This window comes from Strix aluco, chromosome 4 (assembly GCF_031877795.1).
Source record: "Strix aluco isolate bStrAlu1 chromosome 4, bStrAlu1.hap1, whole genome shotgun sequence".
Lineage (NCBI taxonomy): Eukaryota > Metazoa > Chordata > Aves > Strigiformes > Strigidae > Strix > Strix aluco.
This window is the reverse complement of record NC_133934.1, coordinates 118,075,491-118,097,681: the sequence shown is the minus strand read 5'-3', so window position 1 is coordinate 118,097,681 and position 22,191 is coordinate 118,075,491. Positions and strand designations below refer to the sequence as shown.

The following is a 22,191-nucleotide window of genomic DNA, read 5'->3' as shown; positions in this document are numbered from 1 at the left end:
ACCAAATCAAGACCTTGAAATTAAAATTATATTTATCAAATAGTGGCCAGCTCAATCTGTATTTGAATTACGTGTATGTATGAATCTGAGCAGAACAGTGGAAAAGGGAACAATATTCATAGTCATGTAATTTATGGGGGTTTTGCAAGTCTCTCCTCTGACAAAATAAAAAAACCTCACCATATATCTTTTTTTTTTTTTTTTTAACCTGAAGTAAGCATAGATTGTTTTAAGGTAAGTTTATTGGGAGAGGGCATAGCATAAAGAATATAGGAAAAAGAATGCGAGGAACAAAATAGTAATTACATTTCAAAACTTCATTGTGGAAGTTTTACCCGTGGAAAAGTTCTCTGTGCCATACCATGAATGCTACCTGAGTTTCTGCAAAATTTCAAGTTTAATAATGATCAGTTGTTTTGATTTACTCAGCCCTTATTAACCCTTACATCTGTGTGACGGTACCATTATTACAAACATAAAACCAAGGAAAAATTTTATTTTACCTCAAATAATCCTTGCTTTTTAACAAGGGAATTCCCTTCTAGTGTCCAAAAATAAAGGTGTGATTTTCCACAAGTAACTATTATATTTGTATCAGTAGGGTGAAAATCTGCAGCAAATACAGCCTCATTAGAGCACTTGGAAAGAAAAAAGAAAAACATTGTATCAAAATTTAAAATTCAAAGAAAACAAAACTATATGAAATGGTTCTCTAGTTAGATTAACTGATCAACTCCTGATTTAAGAAAAATTCTGAGCTATTTATTTATTAGTGTAGACTGGAATACTTTGGTAGAATACTTTGAAGTCAAAAGATTTTGTTTTTTCAAGTTAGTATCAAAAGTTATCCTTCAAAACTATGTCAGATAATGAGAGGTTCTACACAAAACATTAGTTTAAGACGTTTCTTTTCTGTACATGCTCCTGTCATTGCTGCCTAGACTTTTCTAATCAATTCTAGAATGACTACAATAGCAAAATTAAAAAAAAAAAAAACCCAAAACCAAAACTATTGGGATAATCTCAACAGTATTTTCTTTCTTCAGGTTCTTTGACTTTTACAAAATTGAAGTGTTAAAAAGGCACAAGATATTAAATATAGAAATACATTTTATGACAAGAAATCCAAATCTACACACAAGCAAGTAGTACAAAATATATTATTGCAACACCTTGACATCTGCCAGCTTTTCTTCTTTCTGCCAGTCCCACACAGAAAGTACATGGTCGTTTGAGTCATCCACAGAGCACAGGCTACTTCCTCCATTCTGAGGCAAAACATGGAAAAATATTAATGCATCCGCCAACCAACATTAGAAACATGTAAATACGCATTCAAAATAATTAAATACTTCTGTGTAGGTGCAAATATTTATACATATCTACACTTTAACTGTTATACTTTTAGTTATCCCATAGATCTCCATGAAATATAATAATTTATAGGACCATTGAAAAAATAGGGCTAAAAAGGAACCTAGAAGAGAAACTCTTGCAGACTGCAGACAGACTTTGTCAGGAATGAGGTAGGTATCTCTTTCCAAACACTCAGTGATGGAAATTCCCAAGGCAAACTACACATCAGGAAATTCCCAAGGCAAACTACACGTCATTATCTACACTGTTAAGAAAGCTTTTCCTGACAATTATATTGAGTTTCTTTCTTGGCATTTTAAACCAATTACTTCTTGTTAGATCTGCTATGGACAAGGGAAACAATTTTACTCTTCATATAGGAATAACAGATCAAAATCAGGGAACATAGTAAGAAACTAGAAACCAATTTATTCCTGACAGGTGTCTTTTTTATAGGTGTATCTTCTATCAGTCTTTAAAATCTTATTGACCGTAATTCCTTCAGTCTTTCTTCATGCATCATATTAGCTAAATGTTCTCCAGTGGGTACCCGTTTTTCTGAAGTACAGATCCAAAGACTGGATGAGGAACTCTAACCGAGAGTCTACCTGAACTGAGGGGAGGTGACCGACAGTGGTCTCACTAGTGATGGAAACTGCTGTACAATCATCAAATCTTTTTCCAGATAGCAGCTATCTGAAAGGTACTTTTTGGACCATTTTTTCCAGTCCTTGGTGTTCATTCCTTGCTGTGTGTCTAGAGTAGAATAAACTATCAAGTAATGTCTAATTGTTTTCCAACCCATTCAAATATGATTTTTGCATCCCGTTGCTCCTGGCATTAGCTATGGTAGCTTTGACTGCAGATGAGCTTGCTGGAACAGACTGAGCCTGTGGTTACACAAGCACTCCCTTGGCAGCAACGCTGACACAAACAGTCCTTCTTTTGCCACCCATAGCAAGGCTGCTTGTTGCTGCCTCTTGAGCTGAGTCACCAGAAAAGTTTGGGCTAGAGTAACCCTAGCCCATAGAGGGAGCCTGTTTGGGGAATGGATCCATTTTGGGGGCAAAAAAAGACCCAAGCAAACTATGCTTTATTTTGTTTATACATAAGGATGCATGGTTGTTTTCCTGATGAAACAGGCCCCTAATACACATCTCAGCCACAGCTATAAAAATAGCTGTACCAACACAACTCAAGAGGTGGGGAGAGATAGGACTCAGTAGCCTGAACAGAGAGCTGTCTAAAATGAGATAAGCAGTACTGCTACAGGATGGGATGGGACATGACGTTCAAAACAAGGCTAAGCTCTGACTGTGAAATCGCAGCATTAAGCAAGCATACTAAAAACTTGCTTTCTCGTGGCATCCGCCAATAGGGAACCTGTTAAGTACTTATTTCTTCCTCCAGGGAGATATTTACAAAGTATTTGCCTGCTATTCCTTTTTATTTATCCTTTAAAGCTGATCTTGAACCGTGTTCTCTTTGACCTTTGTATTCTTAACCAGCTCTCCCAATTCACTCTATTCTTTTCTACTTTCTATAAAATATTGTCACCAATAGATTTCAAGTACTTGTGGCTACCTTCATTGAAGTATATTTTGCTTAGGTAATACACCATTTACTACTCTCCTTCTTAAAAATGCTGTCAAGACAACCAGACACCATCAGATACACCGCTAACAGATTCTGTTCTACACAGAGGGTGTCCATGTCAGGTTACAAACGCACGTTTTTATATGGGACTCGAATGCCACCTATGTCATTTTTTTAACCTTCTTGATAGACTAGAGCTCAAAGGATGGTGCCAAGAGCCTAACAACAGGATTCTAATTCTTTACAATCCTTTATCCATACACGTTTGCTGCTTTCAAGAAAAAGATTCTGCTTCTCCTATGGGAGCTCCCATTTTTTAAATCCAAAGTCAGAAGTACAGGCCATTGTAAAGGTCTTTCATCAGTCATTCTTAGGCACAGTACAGGGTGTTAAAAGATGCAGAAAGTAACTTATGTAGGGAAAAACGCAACAGGACGATTAAAGAGTAGCAAGGATACTGCAATTTCAAGAACACAAGTACTTCTGCAACTATTTGTCCTGGAAGAAATTAATTGCATTTTATGGTATGCATAAGGTAGACCTCTGAGGCTGCTAAGAGAATGCTAAGCTTAACAGCAACATAAACTGCTGGAAACAACTGGGCTGCATGGGTTCCTCCTCTAACGAGAAAGCTGAGAGTAAAGACAGCTTGGAAGTTTGTTTTGGTCAAGGAAGCTAAATTTGAAAGATTTCAAAGACCTGTTCAGCAAACATTCTTAATATGAGTTTCATTTACTTTACTTACAGATTTAGAAAAAGCAATGCAAGTGACAGCTCGGTCAAAAAACCCCATTCCGATGACATGCAGTGTATTCAGAGTTACAGAATCCCAGACACGCACATGTGGTGGCAATTGCTATAAAATAGACACAGAAGTAACAGCTGAAACAATGGTAGCAAAAAAACATCAGGATTTAAAATAATGAGAATGCATCCAAAAAAACCATTTTAATACAATTTAAGGTATGAAAATTATCAAAACTTCTCTACAGTCATCTATGTAAGCACAGATGTGCTACAAATGATTTGCTGGTTACTGTGCCTAGAACCAGTATCTGGGACTGACTATTCAGGCTGTACAGTACATCAGGTCTCACTGATCTTTATAGTTTATTGAAGTTAATGGGCACTGAGACATCCTTCAGTAAGTGAAAATTGGTGATGACCTTGCAACATGGGACTTACTGGTAGGTCCGAGATTATCAGTTTAAACTGTAGCAACTGAGATAATTCTGGTCAACATCAAACAGCAAGTGCAAAAAAAGATTAAGAATTTCTAAAACATAATTTATTTCAGTGTCATAAAAATGGCCGTAGAAAAGAACTGTACAACTGTAATTACAACTAACTTTCCTTCTGTACATAATGGCCTAAGATGACTTCCCTACGAAAACCAGGTGGTTCCCCCTCCCTCCCTCCCCTCTATCTTTGACTTCGGCACCACAGAGCCAGCCAGCCCCACGCAGACTGAACCTCGTGGAGACAGAAACGCTCCTCAACGCCACTAGAGGGCAACCCCGGGAAGTACTTGCCGATTAAGTTTTATTTTAAAAATAGTGAGGAGTTTTACACAGTGTTTTCAACCTTTGCAGGAAAACAACAAAGGCCATGTTTTATTTCCCTTTTTACCCTACCCTTTCAAATAAAGTGAATCTGTTTTATTACAATATCAGAAAAAAAATCTAAAAAAGCAATAGCCATCAGTCCTCCTTGCTAATAATTAGTGAAACTGCCCTTAAAAAATAAATTAATGAATTGGGGCCACCTCAGTATCTCAGTTATATAAATGGCTTTTATATAAGCTTACCTATATACCACTTCCCCTAAAGCACAGATATCAGACCTTTAGATTTTATTTCACAAATACAAAGGTAAGGAATTGTACTTACGAAGTTAAAAAAATAAATATGAGAGACTTCTCCAACACACAATAAAAATTAATAGTTTATGTTACTCAACTAAGTTATCTTTACATAAACCTTATATTGCATAACTGGAATTTCATTTTCCTTGTTTACTTAAAGCAGTTAGCATACTGATAACCCATTTTTATCCTAAAAGTCATTGACATCTACCAAAAATTTTGCAATAGTTTGGCTGTGACATCAGCTGCATACTCTGCTAAGTGACTTTTTCCTGCCTCTGCTTGTACCCACTCTTTCTCACTTGTCTTAGCATTTTGGAGCAATGTTCATCTTACTCTGTTCAAATAAATTCCTAGCCTACAGCTAAGCTTTATGATAATACAGGTAATAAGAGAGAAAAATATTCTTGCCTAGATGACGGCAAGAGTAGGGATTTGGGTTTTTTTCAGCAAATAATCCAAAGCCATAGTGCACAATTTAATCTCCGCTGCTTTTTCTCCTTTTCCCCATATCCATTTGCCCTCCCAGGTCTACTCTGTAGCCTCATCCTTCCCCATTTCTTTTGGAGACCAGCTCCAAATTTACCTTCAGTTTGTGTAAGCAATGGAACCAGAAACCAATGATTGGTCTTGATAATGGAACTGGGCAACTTTGATAGTGTGCAATAGGCACTCTCAAATTAAGTTTTGCTTGCATTCAGTCCTAAAATGTAAGACCAGTTTAACTGCAACATGAAAAGAATATAGCATGTATCTGCTTGATAGCATATTCTTGTGAAATACGAGCAATTATATAGCAGCAAAGGGATCACTCACTTTTCCATCCTTGGATGTCCCTGCAACTTGACCTGTTGCTATAGTGATCCTATCAGGATGGACAGCCAGGCTATAGAAAAGAAAGAAAGGCCAAATGTAAAGCTATTTATTATCTATTTCATCAAACTTTTACTTAAGCCTGTATAAATAGCCTTATTTTAGTCATATAAGACACACAGCATACATGCAAAGATTTTAAAAATATAAAAACAGAACTGACAAAAGAATTTTCATGCTCTTTTATTGAAAAATGTATTCCCTTGTGAACAGGGCAGTAATTTGCTTAAGCCCTAATACTGCCAAGTATGTCTCAAACAAGCCTTAGTCTAACCTATGTTGGGATTCATCTCATCTAGAGTTGAAGTGACTGCAGCATATAACAAGTTTACAATTTGCGCTACTTATCTAACTTCAGATATCTCTAATCAGAGGTTGTAGAGACCTGGTCAATACAGACAATGCCGTCTAGCAACAATTCTCCAGAACAAACGTATGTGTAGCCACTCCAGCATTGCTCTTCAGGCTGTATTGACCAGATATTCAGTGACTCTTTTAGGGAGATAACAACTTCTCTCCAGTATTTTTCAAAGGTGGAAAAAAGTCCTTTAGTAATTAAGAATCAGGATACAGAAATTAGGAATTTTGATTCTAAAAACTGAGATTTTAAAAACTGCAATCAAGGTTAACCAATGTGTCTAAGGAAAAAACAACCTAAAATCTGTATTAAGCCTGGAGTACAGTCCTGTTGCCCCAAATCCTCTCTTAATTATTTTTTCACTGCAGCTGCTTTGCATAAAGTTCTAGAGGCAAAATGCCATGCAAAATGAACTGTAGCAATAATTGACTCAGCTTTATAATGCAGAAGGGTATCCTCTTTCTAATAAACCTGAAAGCTTTCAAATATCTAAGAGTCACAAAATTTGAAAGAAAGAAATGAGATGGAACAGGTCCAAGTTAAAAATTTCCTTGTAAAACAACTAGATTATACAAATAATTCAATTTCATGAAACATGCTCACAATGCAACCAGATTTGATTATCAGGTCTATTTTTGGCTTTGAGAGACAACAGGTGTTTCATAATGCTTAATCTAAAGAAGGGATGTCAAACTAATTTCATACATTAGGGCCCATCAGATAATCTGGATGCTCTTCTACAGCTACACTCAGCAAGCAGACAGAAACCGTCAAGATAAACTATATGTTTATTTAGATTTCAGTATAACAATATTGATATTTACTGATACCTAGTCTCCTCTAGGACTGAACACAGCTAAATCATTTTGAAGGCCAACCTGGCATGCCTGCATGGCAGCAGACAAGCCAGGCTGCTCAGGACTAGTTTCCAGGTTATCTACCATGATGTAGACATGCCTGAAGACTACCAGGAAGACTGCAGATGAGATTAAAACTGTTTTTTTGATTGGACTGAGCCTAAAGGACCTATATCTGGCACCCAGACCCAGGTGAATATGAATAATTCAATCCTACTTAAAAAGAGAAAGGAGAAGAATCTAAAGAAGTTGTTAATGCCAAATCACCCTAAAAACAGAATAATGAAAAATGAGTAGATTGATACATTCAATCAGATTTCTAGTTTTCTGTATTCTCAAAGGATATTAGTTGTGGAAAATAAATTTTCTCAAGTAAATATGAGGAGGAATTGTTAGCAACTGAGACAGAGAAACAAGAGGTAACTTGGAGAACATCAATAAAGCAATTGCATATAGACTCATCCCAAGAAGGTAGCACAGCACATACGGCAGCACAGACTTCAAGGCAAGTTTCACAAGCAAACTCAGGCTCTGTTAGAGACATATTTGGATATCCTCAGGTCTGTGCCATCACACCCTGACAGCAGGTGCTTTGTGTGCTGGCTAGATAGAGCTATAACAGACATATGACATTCTTATGACTTTTATTTGACCTTTACTTGACTGTGCAAATACACTGTCGGGCATAAAGAGCCAACCTATGCAAGAGTTAGAAGTTAAATCAAATTTTCAGAACTATATTAAAAGAACAAAATACTACCTTCCAAAAACTGTTTTATGAAGAAAAAATGATGGTTATTAGGTGACTTACCACTTCACATCATCATTATGACCAGTGTAATGTCTCTGAAGTTGTTCTTCAACATTGAACAACACAACTACAGATGCGATGAAATATACAGTTTCACCCGTTGGAAGAAGATAGAGATTACTGCGACAGTCCCGACCCCTATATCCATAGCTAGCATGTTGGTCAAGCTGCAATAACATTATCTACCAATGAAGAATGTTAAAAATAAGGAAAACCAAAATGGATTCTTGCCTCTATATTTTCTGAAGTCTGCATCTCTTGGCTTGAGCACAGCTTTATCACTTGACAGCCCTCAGAACTCCCTCCCTCACTACAGGCAAGAGAGCTAAAACATTTCGCAGACTTTGAGTTGCTGAAAGCCTACATATCCTACAGAAAATACATGGTAAAGAATACAGGAACTGGTAGACATATTATCCCTTTAGTATCCTCTGGAACTTGCTAAATGCCAGACTAAGGCAATATTAATTTTGTCCCAAGTGTATTTACTATTTACACTGCTTGTCTAATTAAAATAAAAATTTAGACTTGATGGAAATGCTAATAAATCATTCAGTACATCTCCCTGCATTACACTAGGATTGATTGCATTATCCTGTGTGCAGGTTGATTGATTTCATTATTCTGGGCATTACCAGCCAGATGGATATGAAACCGTAAAAGGGTTACATCATCCGTTCCAATTTATTTTTGTAGTATTTAAAAGGCAGTGGCCCAGATTCTGATGCTAGTCATATCAACACTAATCTAAAATTAATCCAATGAAATAACTGGAATTAATCCAGAAATAATCTCATTTAGACTGAATGTTAATTCAGCCAAATTATGTAGTTTTATTCTTCCGAAGAGTCATTAGGGACCACAACTATTTTGGCTTTCCTTTTTTATGGGAACAGAAAGAAACAGCATTAGCAGAATCCTGGCAAAACAGAAGCACACTCTAATTCAGTAAATATGGAGAAACTGGATGTGATAAACATATGGAGAGGTACTAAGACCCCAATTATATGTTATTAAAAAAAATACTTGTGCACTATTCTCTGTGGTCAATGATAACACAGTCAAACTAAAATACTCATGTTAACACTATCCAAGATGGTCTATGGTTATCTTACTTCTAAAACAGGAACTTAAATAACAGCTTGCTCATTTTTTTCTAATAAATGCAACAGAAGTAGTGCTGCATACCCCACCATCAAAATGTGCAAAATGTTCAAAACTACAGCTTTTGTACTCCCAAACTGAAATATTTCAGCCAAAGTTCAAGTCTGAGATATTAAAATTTGAAGACATGAAAACAACCAATATCTTCAAATTACAAAGCATTTACTATCAATTTTTAATCTGTCTGTAAAGGTTAGTTACTACTCTAGATTTATATAAGCAAGTTTATAACGGACTAGCAGTTGAAGTTAGCCTAAGGAATTCAACTTTTTAAAAAAGTGAAGTATAAACATTATACAGACATTCATAAAGAATAAATCTCTGTGCATAAAAATAGCTATTAAATGGGAAAGATTACACTCTTTAGGGAAAATCTCCTTTCTTTATGATTCTTCCTGTGGGGAACAATGCTGCATTCAACCCTTTGCATGATTGCTGTTGTCAAACACTCCATTTCTTTCTATCAGCCTTTTTTCTCAGATGTAAGCTCCTGGGGTTGATCTCTCCTTCTCCTCACTGTTTCCCACACTCTGATTCAGTGGCTTCAACTTGGATTTGGTGAGTTGGCACTTCAGGGAATGTTATCTTGACCTTTTCTTTTCATTTGGCCTGCAGCTTTTGTTTCAAACCTCCTGCTTGCCAAGCGAGCTGCTCTCAAAGGGATCTGTGCAGACCACTGCTCCTGCCCTGATGTCTCCAGTGCCAATTTCTTGCTCAGGTTTTACCACCTCTGCTCCAGCCTGCCCCCACACTTCATCCCACTTATCATTTCTGTTTCTTCATGTCTGAATGTATCTGATATAGTCTGAACCTTTATCAGCAGATACCTGCTAGCATGACAGTAAAACCCCTTTATGGTTCAGGTATGTCCTGAAATCCACACACATTAGATTTTCTTCCTTCTGTTTCTCATCAGTCTGCTTTGCCCCTTTCATTTGTCCATCTCACCTACAATATCTTGTTTCTCTACCCCCATACTTACATTATAAAGCATTGCTGGCTATAATCCCAGTCAGGCTGATTTCTCCGCTACAAAGATGTTTTCTCCTACTCCAGTTCTGTTACCCTCTAGCCAAACAGTTTAGTTTCTCCAATTTAACTGGAATGCCTGCAATATTGGTTAGTTTTCTGATGTCTTTGTCTTTCTCTTTGAATTATTTTATGCTCTTGCCCCCAGCTCTTCTTCTCATCATTATAGTCTGTAAATTGGGCATTATCTTCGCTGTTTTGTTTTGTTTTTTTAAAAAGTCTTTCATATACCTAGTCATTGGTGTAATTTTTAAGTATGGATATCATGATTGGGTTTAACTGCAAAGAAATTAAAATCTGAAAAAGATAACAGTATTTTTGTGAAAATATGCATCCTCCTCAGTAACCATTCAGGGTTAGCAAATCATTTTATTAATTCATATCTTTTCTATTAATTCATACCTTTCTATTCACAGACAACCTTTATATATAGGATTCTGCTGTGTATACAGAAACACATCTGGAAGGACATACAAATATTCAAACTAAAAATAATACTCCATCTGGCAAATATTCAGTCATTTAAGTAAGCTTAAGTGAGAAACTAATGAGACTGAAATCATGACCCTCTCTAATCATCATTTCTTATAATAGTCTGAAATATTAACTTCAGCTTCCACCTACACACTGCTAATGACAATCTGTTCTGTTTTGTGGTTGGGTTTTCTACTGTTACAGCAAGCATCTTAACACTCTCTCCTGTATCATCCTTAGGTCCCCTAAGCAAGGGTCACCTTACAAGTGTAAAAAGACATCAATGCTGTTGTGATATATGGTGATAATAGAGTGATAATGCTGCAAACAGTATTATCACTCTAATCTCAGCTGTCTTATTAATTTTGTGGATTTTTTGGTTTTTACTCATCTTCAGTTATTTCTGTATGCATTATCTGCAGTTCCAGCAGAGTGGGGTAGAACCCACAGGCTCAGCTGCAATAGGAATAATAAGAATAGTTACTAAATCTGTTATTAATCCCTTGCGAATACAATGGGACTTTTGGACACTCTGTGTGCATTCTGAAACCACATGCAGTTCTATTTATACAACTTTGAAAAAGACTATATGCAGCCTCTCTTCTTTTTTATGAGGACAAAGCAACTTCCTATTTGCACTGTTTGGGACCAAAGCAAACTCTTTTTCTTAAAATAGAAAACCTTACGAAGACTTCATCTCTCTAAAGATAGTGGATATTACAAATAGACCCAGATCTTCTTGTGTTTATATTTAATCTTGAATCATCTATACATACACTAAGATTATACAAAAATGAACTGTCATTTCTTTTTTCAACAAAGAATATATTTTCTCATTATACTTAAAAGTGAAATGTGAAAATTTCTGTATGTAATGAAACACAGATTTCTTTCAAGTTAGAATTCGGTAATTATGTCCACTGACAGAAGTCAGTGGAAAATTCTGGTTCGGTATTTACAGTGCCTAAACATAGTTTAAAATTTAAATTCAAACATTATTTTATATACAATATCTTATTAATTTTATTGCTAAGCACCTATCTGTTGCAAAGCACTATTCAATTCAAGGCTTATTCAAGTACTGAAGTTGATTATAGCATCCTCTAAAGGACAATGGTGAACATTTTATAAAACACAGTTTAGAACAATAAATTACTGCTGAGAATCAGCAAAAAAACGCCTGAGCTTGTTTTATGCATCTATAATTAATAATCGCAGCTCACTACATTCTTACAATATGCCTAGTTTAATCTTTAGCTAATTAGCACGCTTCAGACTTAACCTTCAGGCAACATTTAAGCAAAATCTTTCTTAAGCTGACACCCTGTACTTTACAAGGTGCAGAACAGCAGCCTCAAGAAATTAACACCTATTTTCAATGGAATGTCACTTCACTAATGAAATGCACCCTATGATGTTAACTTTGCTATACTTTATCTTGAAAAATTATTTAAATCAAATCACTAAGAAATTACTGACTTCCAGTAGTCCTCTAGCACAGAAAGGATACACCCATTCCAGTTTAAGCCTCTTGGCTGGTAGTTCTACTTTTGCTTCCAAGTTGTAAGATTCCACTTGCTCTTTGGGCATGTACATGGTAACAGGACGTCCACGAAGAAACATTTTTACGTATCCTTCCTCTACAAAAGGTCAGAAATGTTTCATGTTACACAAAAAACCATCAGTGAACTCCAGTGCTCCTCCATCCCTTCCCACTCAACAGTTTGGCGTGTTACAATTACAGAACAACATGCAATCTCAAACTTAGAAATTAAGCAGGCTTCTTTTTTTTTTCTTAAAACATAATCACTAAGCAGAATTTTTTTTAACCATACAAAGTCCCTTCTTCCTCTAAACATTTTGAGCAGCAGAATTAGAACTAAACAACATCATGAAGAACTACAAAACTGAAAGGACTGAAATCAAAATCTTTTTTGGTGAAAAATAGTATTACAATATTACATTTTTTTAAATATTAAAAATGAAGGGGTAAACATCAAAGATTACAATTAACGCAGAAATGCCACTTTAAATTAATTTTATTTTTTAATCAATATTTACAATTGAGCATCAGCATCTAAAGTATTTTCCAACACTCAGTCGCATTCTTTGCATCTCAGTGTAAAGATATGCTTTACACTTGATACAGTGTTAGAGATACATTCGAAATAAGGAACACAAACAATTAGTAAAAGGAATCATGCTGATGTACATGCAGAAAAGATATGTGCTTTAAGAATTACTAAACATTGAAAAAGGAATGACAACATTGACAGCACATTAAAAGAAAGGAAAATGACACAGAGGAGAGAAGCTACAAAAACTGCATTGGCTGACAGAAGTAAACATTTCTAGAAGAAAATACTAAAAGTAATGTGTTGAACTGGTAAGAAATATTTTTGGGGGGGAGAGAAGCAGGGATTAATAACAGATCTGGAAGTACTGACTTGGGGACTTCATGGGGCTTATAAAACTAGGAGATCTGGGAAATGCCATGAAGGTCTGACTAGGACTTTTGGGAACTGGCAAGGCCAAAGTGGGTGTCCTGTGAACTTCTGGTGAAGTTTGTCCAGATTCAGAACGTGTTGGCTCTTGCTGCTCCATCGGCAGATCAAGGGGTTCAGCCTTGTTCTCATGCGAATCAAGCAGTTTTGGAGTCAGTGACATCTGTAGAGTTACTAGACAGAATAATCGTGGGCACAGAGGAAATGGAAGGGCAGAAGTAACAAAATCATGTAAATGAAAAAAAATTATACAATTCAGGACTGTTAAAATTATGCTATGAATAGTTAAGTATCATTACAACTATACCATTATTTTTTCAATTTGAATACTAAGGCTTTATTTTAATTGGAAATATGCATACACTACAATTCCTGACTAAACTAATAAAAATTATTGGTTGAACAAATAAACATCATAGCTATACTGTATTACCTAAATATATGTGTATTCTACGTTCAGACTAAGTCATCTGGGAAAGAGATCTACCTGATTTGTCACAGTAAAGCTACAGCTAGGGCTCTTTAGCTTCATTTACAGAATTCATACATATAATGAAAACAACAGAAAACTGAATGCTAAAAAGAAGCAATAATAATGGTAAATTAATGGTGACAGATGGTTGGAGCTTAAGATGCCTACTAAAATGCTAGAATACTCGAATTGGTTTTAAAAATCTACTCCAATAGATCTGTATTGGAAAATAAAATGTAGAGGGTAGAGTATTAAATAGCAGAGCATTACAGCACTATTTGTATGCGCATGCAGCATCTATTTAATGAGCTTGAAACACATGCCAATACTACTGATGCTGGTGCAGTGGAAGTCAATAGATTTTCAGCAGGGACAACCACTAACTATGCTTATGAAAGGCTGGGAATGAACGGAAGTTTAATTCATTGAACAGCTTTTCTTACCTGAAACCTGCATTTAGCCATCTACAGTGGAAGCATTTGACCTAGTCACTCAAAACTCCTTTTTAGAGTAAATTGGGAGAAACAGGCACTTTTGGACAAATTAATCACGTTTTAAAGCAGATGTCCAAAAGCAAATATAGTAAATTATACCAAGTATTTTATACCAAGTATATAAATTATGTCTTCAGAATGCCTCTCTCTCTACTAAAGAGGAACTTAGGTTGACTAGGTCAGGCACAGAAATACATACTGCGCATTTATTTCTAACTTTTGGTAATATTAATTCCATCTGTACACATTTTTTTACCAATCCAAATGTATTATCTACATAATCAATCTACATCCCCTCCTTTGTACTCTTCTTAAGTTTTTAAGACAGCAAAGTTCTAAATGTGAAGATATAGATGTAAAGACAGACAATCATCAAACTACAAAGACAGACCAATGGTGAAACTTTTAGACAAATGTATCTTTTACATCTGCAATTTTGTAAATTTTAAGTTGTGGTTGAAAATAACTGCAAAAATTAACAGTTACTGAACTTAAATAAGAAGGCACACAAATGCTAGCAGGATCTGCAAAGGAGACCACTACTGATTGCAGGCATAAAATTGCACAAAGAATACACAGAGGTAGAGATTCTCTAAAAGACTTTGCCTTGATGACAAACATTCTTTGCTTTGTGAAATTTTAGGTTTGTGCAAAGCTGAAAGATGCTGATTAGTGGAAAAACTGTTAGGCTTTAGCTCTCTCTAAAAAGCAAGACAAACCTGTGATTATATCACAGATATAAACATGCATCAAAAATGTGCATATTTACACTACAATTTAACTAAAGCTTTAGAAAACAATATGGTATGTTTACCAAATATAACTCTGCTTTATGACACTGAGCAAAAAGCACTGAGAAATTAGTTGGGGGCCTAGGTCTGTTTATTCAACATTCAGAAGAATCTACAGTCTACTCAGTAAGAAAAAGCAAGGGAAAAACCAAGGCTTCTATGATCATGTTAGGCGAACAGCAAAACAGCCAAAGGGGCAAATTTTATATGAATTTCAGCAAAAGTGCAGAACACCATTTCAAACACAGTGAACATCCATGTGTTGCCATATAGCTCTCTCAACATATTTTTTCTAATTCAGATTCTTCTGAAAAAGTCCACAGAAATCTAAATTATAACCCTTCATTATTATTAAAGTGCACCCAAGGGTTATAATTCAGTAGACTGTACAATAGATGGTATAATATTTTTGTTTCATTCAAAAGAACTAGAAAAGTTTTAACATTGCAAAATGCACGCAAGATAGAAAATAGCTGTTTATACATTGAGCTTTTATCTCACTAGTATCATTTTGCTTCGAGAGCTATGAGGTTTTGGAAATGAAGCCTACCTTTGCAGTGTGTCACACGGCGCTTCCCTTGTGATTACAGAGACAGAGACAGAAGGGCTAGATAAAGATGTGTTTGAATACAATACTCACTAAATACCTTCTTGACTGGCTGTCCAGTCGTATTCTGCTGGAGGCTAACCTGGTGCTTGAGAAAACACTGAGCCATACTCCATGCAATACCTTGGGTAATTACAGTCGATATCCTTTTCCTCCAGCTAGGGGCTCTGTTTAGTTCTTCTGTTATTAAAGTACTAGCTTAAACTCCATTATGCAACTATATGCTTAAAGTAAAATACCAAGTATAACTTTCTGAGAAAAAAAAATCATTAATTTCAGTACGAATTTTGTCCAGGTGAGAAGGCTAACAGTAGTGTCACATCTGTTTTATTACTGATCTTTATCTACAGGGAAAGTGTGAGAAGAAAAATTATTCCAAGTGCCTTTGCTTACATGGTGCAATGGAAGGAGAAAGGTTATGCAAGAAAAGTATCTTCTGTGCGAATCAGAAGTTTTCTTTTTCTAAACCAACAGTTGTCATGAAAGGGACATGAACCACAACTGTATTGTCACAAAAGAATTAAGTGCTTACTTAGTTTTATATATTATTGAGATCAAAATCAATTACACTAAACCTCGAAATATGGCTTAAGAGCTCTGTTGGATGCTGATCAGCACAGTAAACAAAGGATCATCTACTTTTCCAGCTCAACGTATGATTACTGTCACAGAACTATACAAAAAAAGATTATGATACATCTGATAAATCAACAGGTTCCTTATTTTGTTAAAAGAAAGCTTTTATTTTAGCTGTCCTTGGTTTTTCAGAACAAAAATAACTGTTGTATATACCACTCAGCTTCATATTTTTATCGAAATTGTTCAAAAGTTTTTAACTGTCTGATGATAAGGGCAAACTCTGCTTTCACTTATACCTACTATTTCACTTCTGAAATCTTTTTGCAGGGATAATACGTAAGTAGGAAAAAATTTAAGTGATTTTCAAGTTACAGATGGACTTCCAAAAACTGTAGTAACAAAAAATCTTTTCTATTTGTAATTTGACAAATTTTATTACAAGGCATTGGGACAGATGTAGCATTCTTTAACAGTAGTTGAGGGCTCCCTTTTATGACTATGTCATGTAAATACATGACAGCATCACAGCTGGAACTTGGTATATGCTTTAATTAACAAAACCTTAATACTGCTTTGAAAGAGAAGACATATTTGGGGTAAGAAGACACCGCCTTTTTCTTCTTTGTCTTCTTTATAAAGAATCCTAAGCATAAAATAAACCTATTGGGCCAATAAAAACTAGAGCAAACTGATCAACTTTTTAAAAATATGTCATCAGGAGCCTGTAAGTATCATGTTTAGATTCCCAATACCAGTTTCTAGACAACTACAGAAAAAAAAAATACGTTATCACAGTTGTTATCGGTTTAAAAATTGTAAAAGTTCCTACCTGCACTGAACATTGGTTCCTTGGGTTTGCTGTGAAAATAATGAAGAAATTTCTATTTTAAAAAGCATGAACATACACTGACATAAAGGTATCAATATAATATAAAAGAAATAAAATTTGTGTGTGTACCTATAAAAACACTTTTTCAATTCAATTATTTAAAAGGTAAATCCCCAGGCAGGAACAGTTAAAACCAGTATACATTGTGGCTCCTTTATGGCAGATGTTAGAACTTTTAAATTCCATTCTCCTTACATTCTCAACACTATAGATTTTCCTCCACAAACTAACAAATCCTCTTCTGCAAAGTTAGTCCAGTTATAGGAGAATACAGAAACTGGTCATGAGCAGCTGCATCAGTTTTGGTTTCCAGTCAGTGAGATTTGTTACTCTAAAGCAGTCTACAACTATAATAAAAAGCTAGGAATATATTCTTAACTACAACATCTCTCTGAATATGTGGAACAGGGTGGGCTACTGTATCAGTGTCTGTGTGGGTGTTCGCTTACTTCATGGCTTTGTGATCTCTGGATTTAAGGAGCAAACCAAAATCTGAATCCTGCTTTTCCAAAGAGTTTACATAAAACATGGAACTGCCCAATTGCTTCTTGGTGAATGACAGTATTTGGGAAAACCCAGAAAGCACATACCCATCATGATTAAAATGCCTTCTCTTTCTCACTGCACTGCTGCCTGGAAGACAACCTGAAATCAGTTTGTCTTTTTGTCTTGAGAAAATATTTGGCAAAACTTGGGGGGAAAATACTTGAAGCTGTGGAGAAGGAAGAGGGAGAAAAGCTGAGGGGCTCTCTGGATAGTACTACCCTGGCCAGAAAGAAGCAATCTTTTTCAAGAAATGCCAGTCATTTGTTTTCTTTGTCCTTTGCCCCTGTATAATCAGGCTTGAGGGTGTTGTTTCTGATGGACCATGAAAGGGACACAAAGCTGTATTATGCAGTTATTTTTCCTCCCAGTTCCATTTTCTTTCTATCCAGTAAAACTTTTGAAATATCAGGTTACTGTTGTGTGTTTCTTAGGGTGATCCCAAAAGGGTTGAAAGCCCTGTCATTCTGATGGAGAAATGCTGAAGCATGAAGTATCCCTAGAGCTGTGATGCCATACCCACATCCTTTCCTAGCCTGCAGTGGGCAGATAGAGAAACCAAAAAAAAGAAACATAACTGCATCGGATTTTTGCACACAATTTTTTTCCAAGCATAAAAGACTTTCTCTCAGAAGCTGTAGCAAATAATTTTACAGTATTTTTCCTTTTGCCTTGACAGTTATAATGAGAATAATACATTTACTTAATGATAAAACGAAACGAAAACAAAAAATGAATTCTATTGATCCTATCCACCTATTTAGCAATGTTTCATAATATCTGCCTTAGTATTAATAATGCATCCAAATTCATGGTTTAAGCTGGCGTACACAGCCAATCTCATCTATATAAATAGCATAATGTGCTGCCATTGTTAACACCAAGATTAACATCTTCTCTTATGAATGAAGATATTTTTAGAAAATGAAAACTTTATGGGATGGAGCACTAGTCAGAAATGCTGCCATATTAAAGACAAAAGAGTCGCTAGTTTTGAACAGACCATGCTGACTTATTTAAGCTAATCAAGCTAATGTGAAAGGCTGATTCATGACAGTAATAAAGCAAATCACTTTCTAATTATACAAACACTAACCACACACACAGCTTGGAGCTCTGACTACCCTTTGTGTTTTTCATGAACTTGAGTTACTTCCTACTTATCTAACCCTTAGGAAGGCTTACCCCTGGCTCATAGTCATAGGGAGTTGGGACAGCCCATCATAGCACGGGAGATTATGGTCATCTCCTTATTCCTTATGCTTAAAGCTTCTTAAAATAGCTTTCTATAGCATTATGAGTTTGCATAACAGCCTACAACTTTGTGTACTTTGAAAAACGATAATTTCAGGATTGCCTTTTTAGATTCCTGGCATGCATTCTGCTTTAAGCTTCATCTACAGAATTATAGAATAGAATCACAGAATGCCTCAAGTTGGAAGGGACCCATAAGGATCAATGATACAAATACTAAGGCTGTGAGTAGATGGTTAAGTAACACCCTCTTCCTCACTCTTTCACATATACAGTTAGCTTTATGAGGACAGCACTAGCCCCCAGTGCACAGAATCATGCTCATTTTCCTTCTAGTTCCATGACTCTTGCTTTATATTTTGCACGGTGGCACAGCTCCAACAGAAAGCATGAAGCATGTCTGCAGCCAGTCTCTTCAACAGGATAAGGACACTCTTAAAGGATGTGAGAGCTGTGGTGCTGAACACCCTCAGGCTGCATGTGACAGAAATCAGGGAAAACTCTCTAACTGTACAATTGATTGTTCTGACAGTGACACCAACATCACTAGCTCTAGCTAAGGCAATCTAATATGCACTCTGAATTAGTTCCTTGGGATACTTGCACATTATTTAAGCATTGCACTACTTGTGTGCTGCGCCTCCTCCCCAAGTCCAAAGTCAGTGATTCTGATCAACACTGTTGCTCAACCCTTTGTGGCCTAACAGCTGCAGAATGACATAACCACGAGGTTTCTGTTAGGATAGTATGAAAAAATTAAAAATGCATCATGATGAACTTTGGAGCAGAACCAAAACAATTTTGTAGATAACCATTAATTATGTCATAAAGTTTTTATTTCTCAGCTATTTTGGTATCCATTTTTCAAGTGTACAGTGCCTCTATGTAGCTGCTAGAAGTCATATCTTCCCTTAATTTAAATGAACAACCTAAGTAATATTCTCACCTGATTTCTTTAGTAGCTTTAACATATAACTAATTTCAGATAACTATCAGCTTATTCAGGTAACAGGAACTCAGGGATATCTTCAAAAAACAGACTTTGCAAAGCACCGTATTTAGATTTTGATAGGTATATCTTCCACTGCACAACACACACAGAATTCAACTTTGGGGAACTTGATCTAATGAAATTTTTTATACAAGATAAAATACACAGAGAAAGGACACTGCAGGATAATCATATGTTTGTTAAAACTTTTTTTAAAAAATAAATTACTACAGTAAATTGGAAAACTAATGAAATTCATCATTGGTAGGTGAAATATTGCTGTTCATATTCCAGAAACAAGTCTACCCATCTAAATAGAGAAACTTAATTTTTTAACAAAAAGCTTCCTTAAGAAATGTTTTGTTTATATAAGGGTTTTTTTTTTTTTAAATCAATGAGGTCACAACGTAAGGGCTGTTGCTATAATTTGACAGAGTAGGTATATATGCAAAACACATGCAAAATAAAAAGTAAAGCCTTAGAAAAACCCACCACCTTGTTAATGACTTCACTGCAGCAATGTAGCTGCATGAAGTTATGCACTATTGCCAACACTTCACAGAATTTCCAGCTTAAACTAAGAGCAAGCTTTTATCTTCTCAGTAGTCCCTTCACTGGTCATTAATTTTTTGCCTAGTTTTGCCTTCAAGAACTTTCAGGTTCACTTGTCCCTAAGATTGTTGATATTTGGTATGCTGCTTCAATGGTATTCTATCAGAGGTATCAAGGTATACATTCTCCACGCTAGAAGGGTCTGAGATGTTTAGTAACAATTTTGTCCAAGTCTACACAAGCAGAAAGAGACATGGCTCCTAAGTAATCCAATAAAAGACTGATTTTTCCTCTCAAAAATAGTATTTATTTATAGATTACTTAGAGTTAATTGCTACAGTAATTTTTTTCAATTATATTTCAGTCTTTTAGGAATTTTGAAGTACAAAAATCTTATAAACAAAATCACATCTATTTAGTTATCTGTTTATGACTATTTTACAAAAAAATGCAAGGAAAAAAAAATCATATGCTAAGATAAAGTCAAATTTCCACAAGTACCAGAAGGCCCAGTCCTGCAGAATTCTGTTGGCTTATAAAAACTCATTCACATGCATAGATGCACAACACCAAGAAGATTTCAGGCTGGCTAAAGTTTTAGTTTGTGTCAATATAATATCTTCCTTGGTTACAATTCTATAACCTTTTATCTGATGGCATTCTTAATTTTTTCATTATTCCCATAATTTGCTAAGCCTTTCACAAGTTTCATAAACTTTGCACACCTGATGTCTTGCTTCATAGTTGAAAACCTGAGCCAGAAAACAAACTAGTAATAATGTAATCACCCATATTCAGGCTGTCCATCAGTACACAACAACCTCACTCACTCCGTACATCAAGTGATGCTGAAAGGATGAAAAGGAAGGTACATTTTGTGCCACACCATTGGCTCATCATCAGCCCAGTGACTCCTATGATGGCACTGACGCCCAGACAGAGCAGGTAAATTAGGTTATTACGTGATCTTCATTAACATTGTGTTTCTATGGTCGCATCATCTGTGAGACAGTGAAGCAGTACCATCAATACCGCTTTTTGCATAGCAAACTGGAATAGGACTGGTCAAGTGAAATGGCCAAAACTAAAATCTGTCTAGGAAATACAGGAAAGAACCAGTTGATCAATACTGACAAAACTCAATGAAACAGCTATTTGCTCAAGACCGTCTTGTCTCCCTCATCTGAGCGGGACATGACACCATCTTAAGTCTGAAACCCTTGGACAAGACATTCTCTTTTCTTTCAACTGTTGTCAGCAGTACAGAGAAGCATCATCAGAGATACACAAGAGATAGGCATCACTTTATTCAGGAGAAGACATCACTTCGGATAGCACTTGTATGTAAGCCTCTCACTCCATTTTTCTTTAATCTGACCCTCAGACCGAGGCAGTCATTGCTCAGAGACTGGCTGGGCATCAGTCTACATGTGGGAGGTGGTGAGTGATTGCTTTTTGTCACTTGTTTTTTTTCTTTCTCCTTCCTCACTTATTAAACTGCCTTTATCTTAACCTATGAGTTTTCTTACTTTGCTTCTTCTTAATTTCTTCCCCCATCCCACTGGGGGAGAGGGAGTGAGTGGCTGCATGGTGCTTAGCTGCCAGTTGGGGTCAATGCACCACAACCAGGAACATGAAGAAGGACATGTCAGGAACTTGAAGACCAAAGGAAACCACTAAGATCATGGAAAAGGCATGTTTAATAATTACAAACTTTTCTGGGCAACAAAAAGTTCTCACATTGTTTATGGTTTGGAAATAAGGCAAATAAATTTCATTTAAGTTTGAAAACCTGTTTTACCTGAAATGCTTTAAAGTGTGTTTTTGTCCAACTGTTGGAGCTTTTTTTAAAAAAAAAGCTCCCAATATTTGCTGAACTAGAGAAACTAATTTCACTAAAGAAACTAATTTCATTATTAGGACAGCAGGCAGAGGAAGGAGATGGATATTTAGACAACATTACCTCTCACTGTTCTTTTTACCACTAGATGAACTGCTGGTGGATCCAGTGCGGTTACGACTCCCTTTGGAATCTCCATAGCTTTCCCTCCGACCGCCTGGGGACACACGCTCTGCTGAACTGGTTCTCTTAACAGTGCTAATAAAAAAAGGATCAAGTTTTACAGTGGTACT

The 22,191-nt window shown here is 35.9% G+C and overlaps 1 protein-coding gene across 6 annotated transcripts in view; it reads right to left on the bottom strand.

The window, feature by feature from the left end:
- The window catches only part of EML1 (EMAP like 1), a 107,675-nt gene that overhangs the window by 19,536 nt on the left and 65,948 nt on the right, over positions 1-22,191 (bottom strand). For 2 of the 6 annotated variants that reach the window (XM_074825091.1, XM_074825090.1), the window contains 10 exons: positions 22,022-22,156; positions 16,659-16,687; positions 15,194-15,220; positions 12,830-13,060; positions 11,862-12,022; positions 7,716-7,897; positions 5,633-5,702; positions 3,698-3,808; positions 1,173-1,268; positions 504-638 (listed from right to left, as the gene is read on the bottom strand). In XM_074825091.1, coding sequence (XP_074681192.1) covers positions 504-638; positions 1,173-1,268; positions 3,698-3,808; positions 5,633-5,702; positions 7,716-7,897; positions 11,862-12,022; positions 12,830-13,060; positions 15,194-15,220; positions 16,659-16,687; positions 22,022-22,156 — 1,177 coding nt within the window. The remainder of the gene's footprint in view (positions 1-503; positions 639-1,172; positions 1,269-3,697; positions 3,809-5,632; positions 5,703-7,715; positions 7,898-11,861; positions 12,023-12,829; positions 13,061-15,193; positions 15,221-16,658; positions 16,688-22,021; positions 22,157-22,191) is intronic. The other 4 variants (XM_074825092.1, XM_074825095.1, XM_074825093.1 and 1 more) reach the window with 2 other exon arrangements.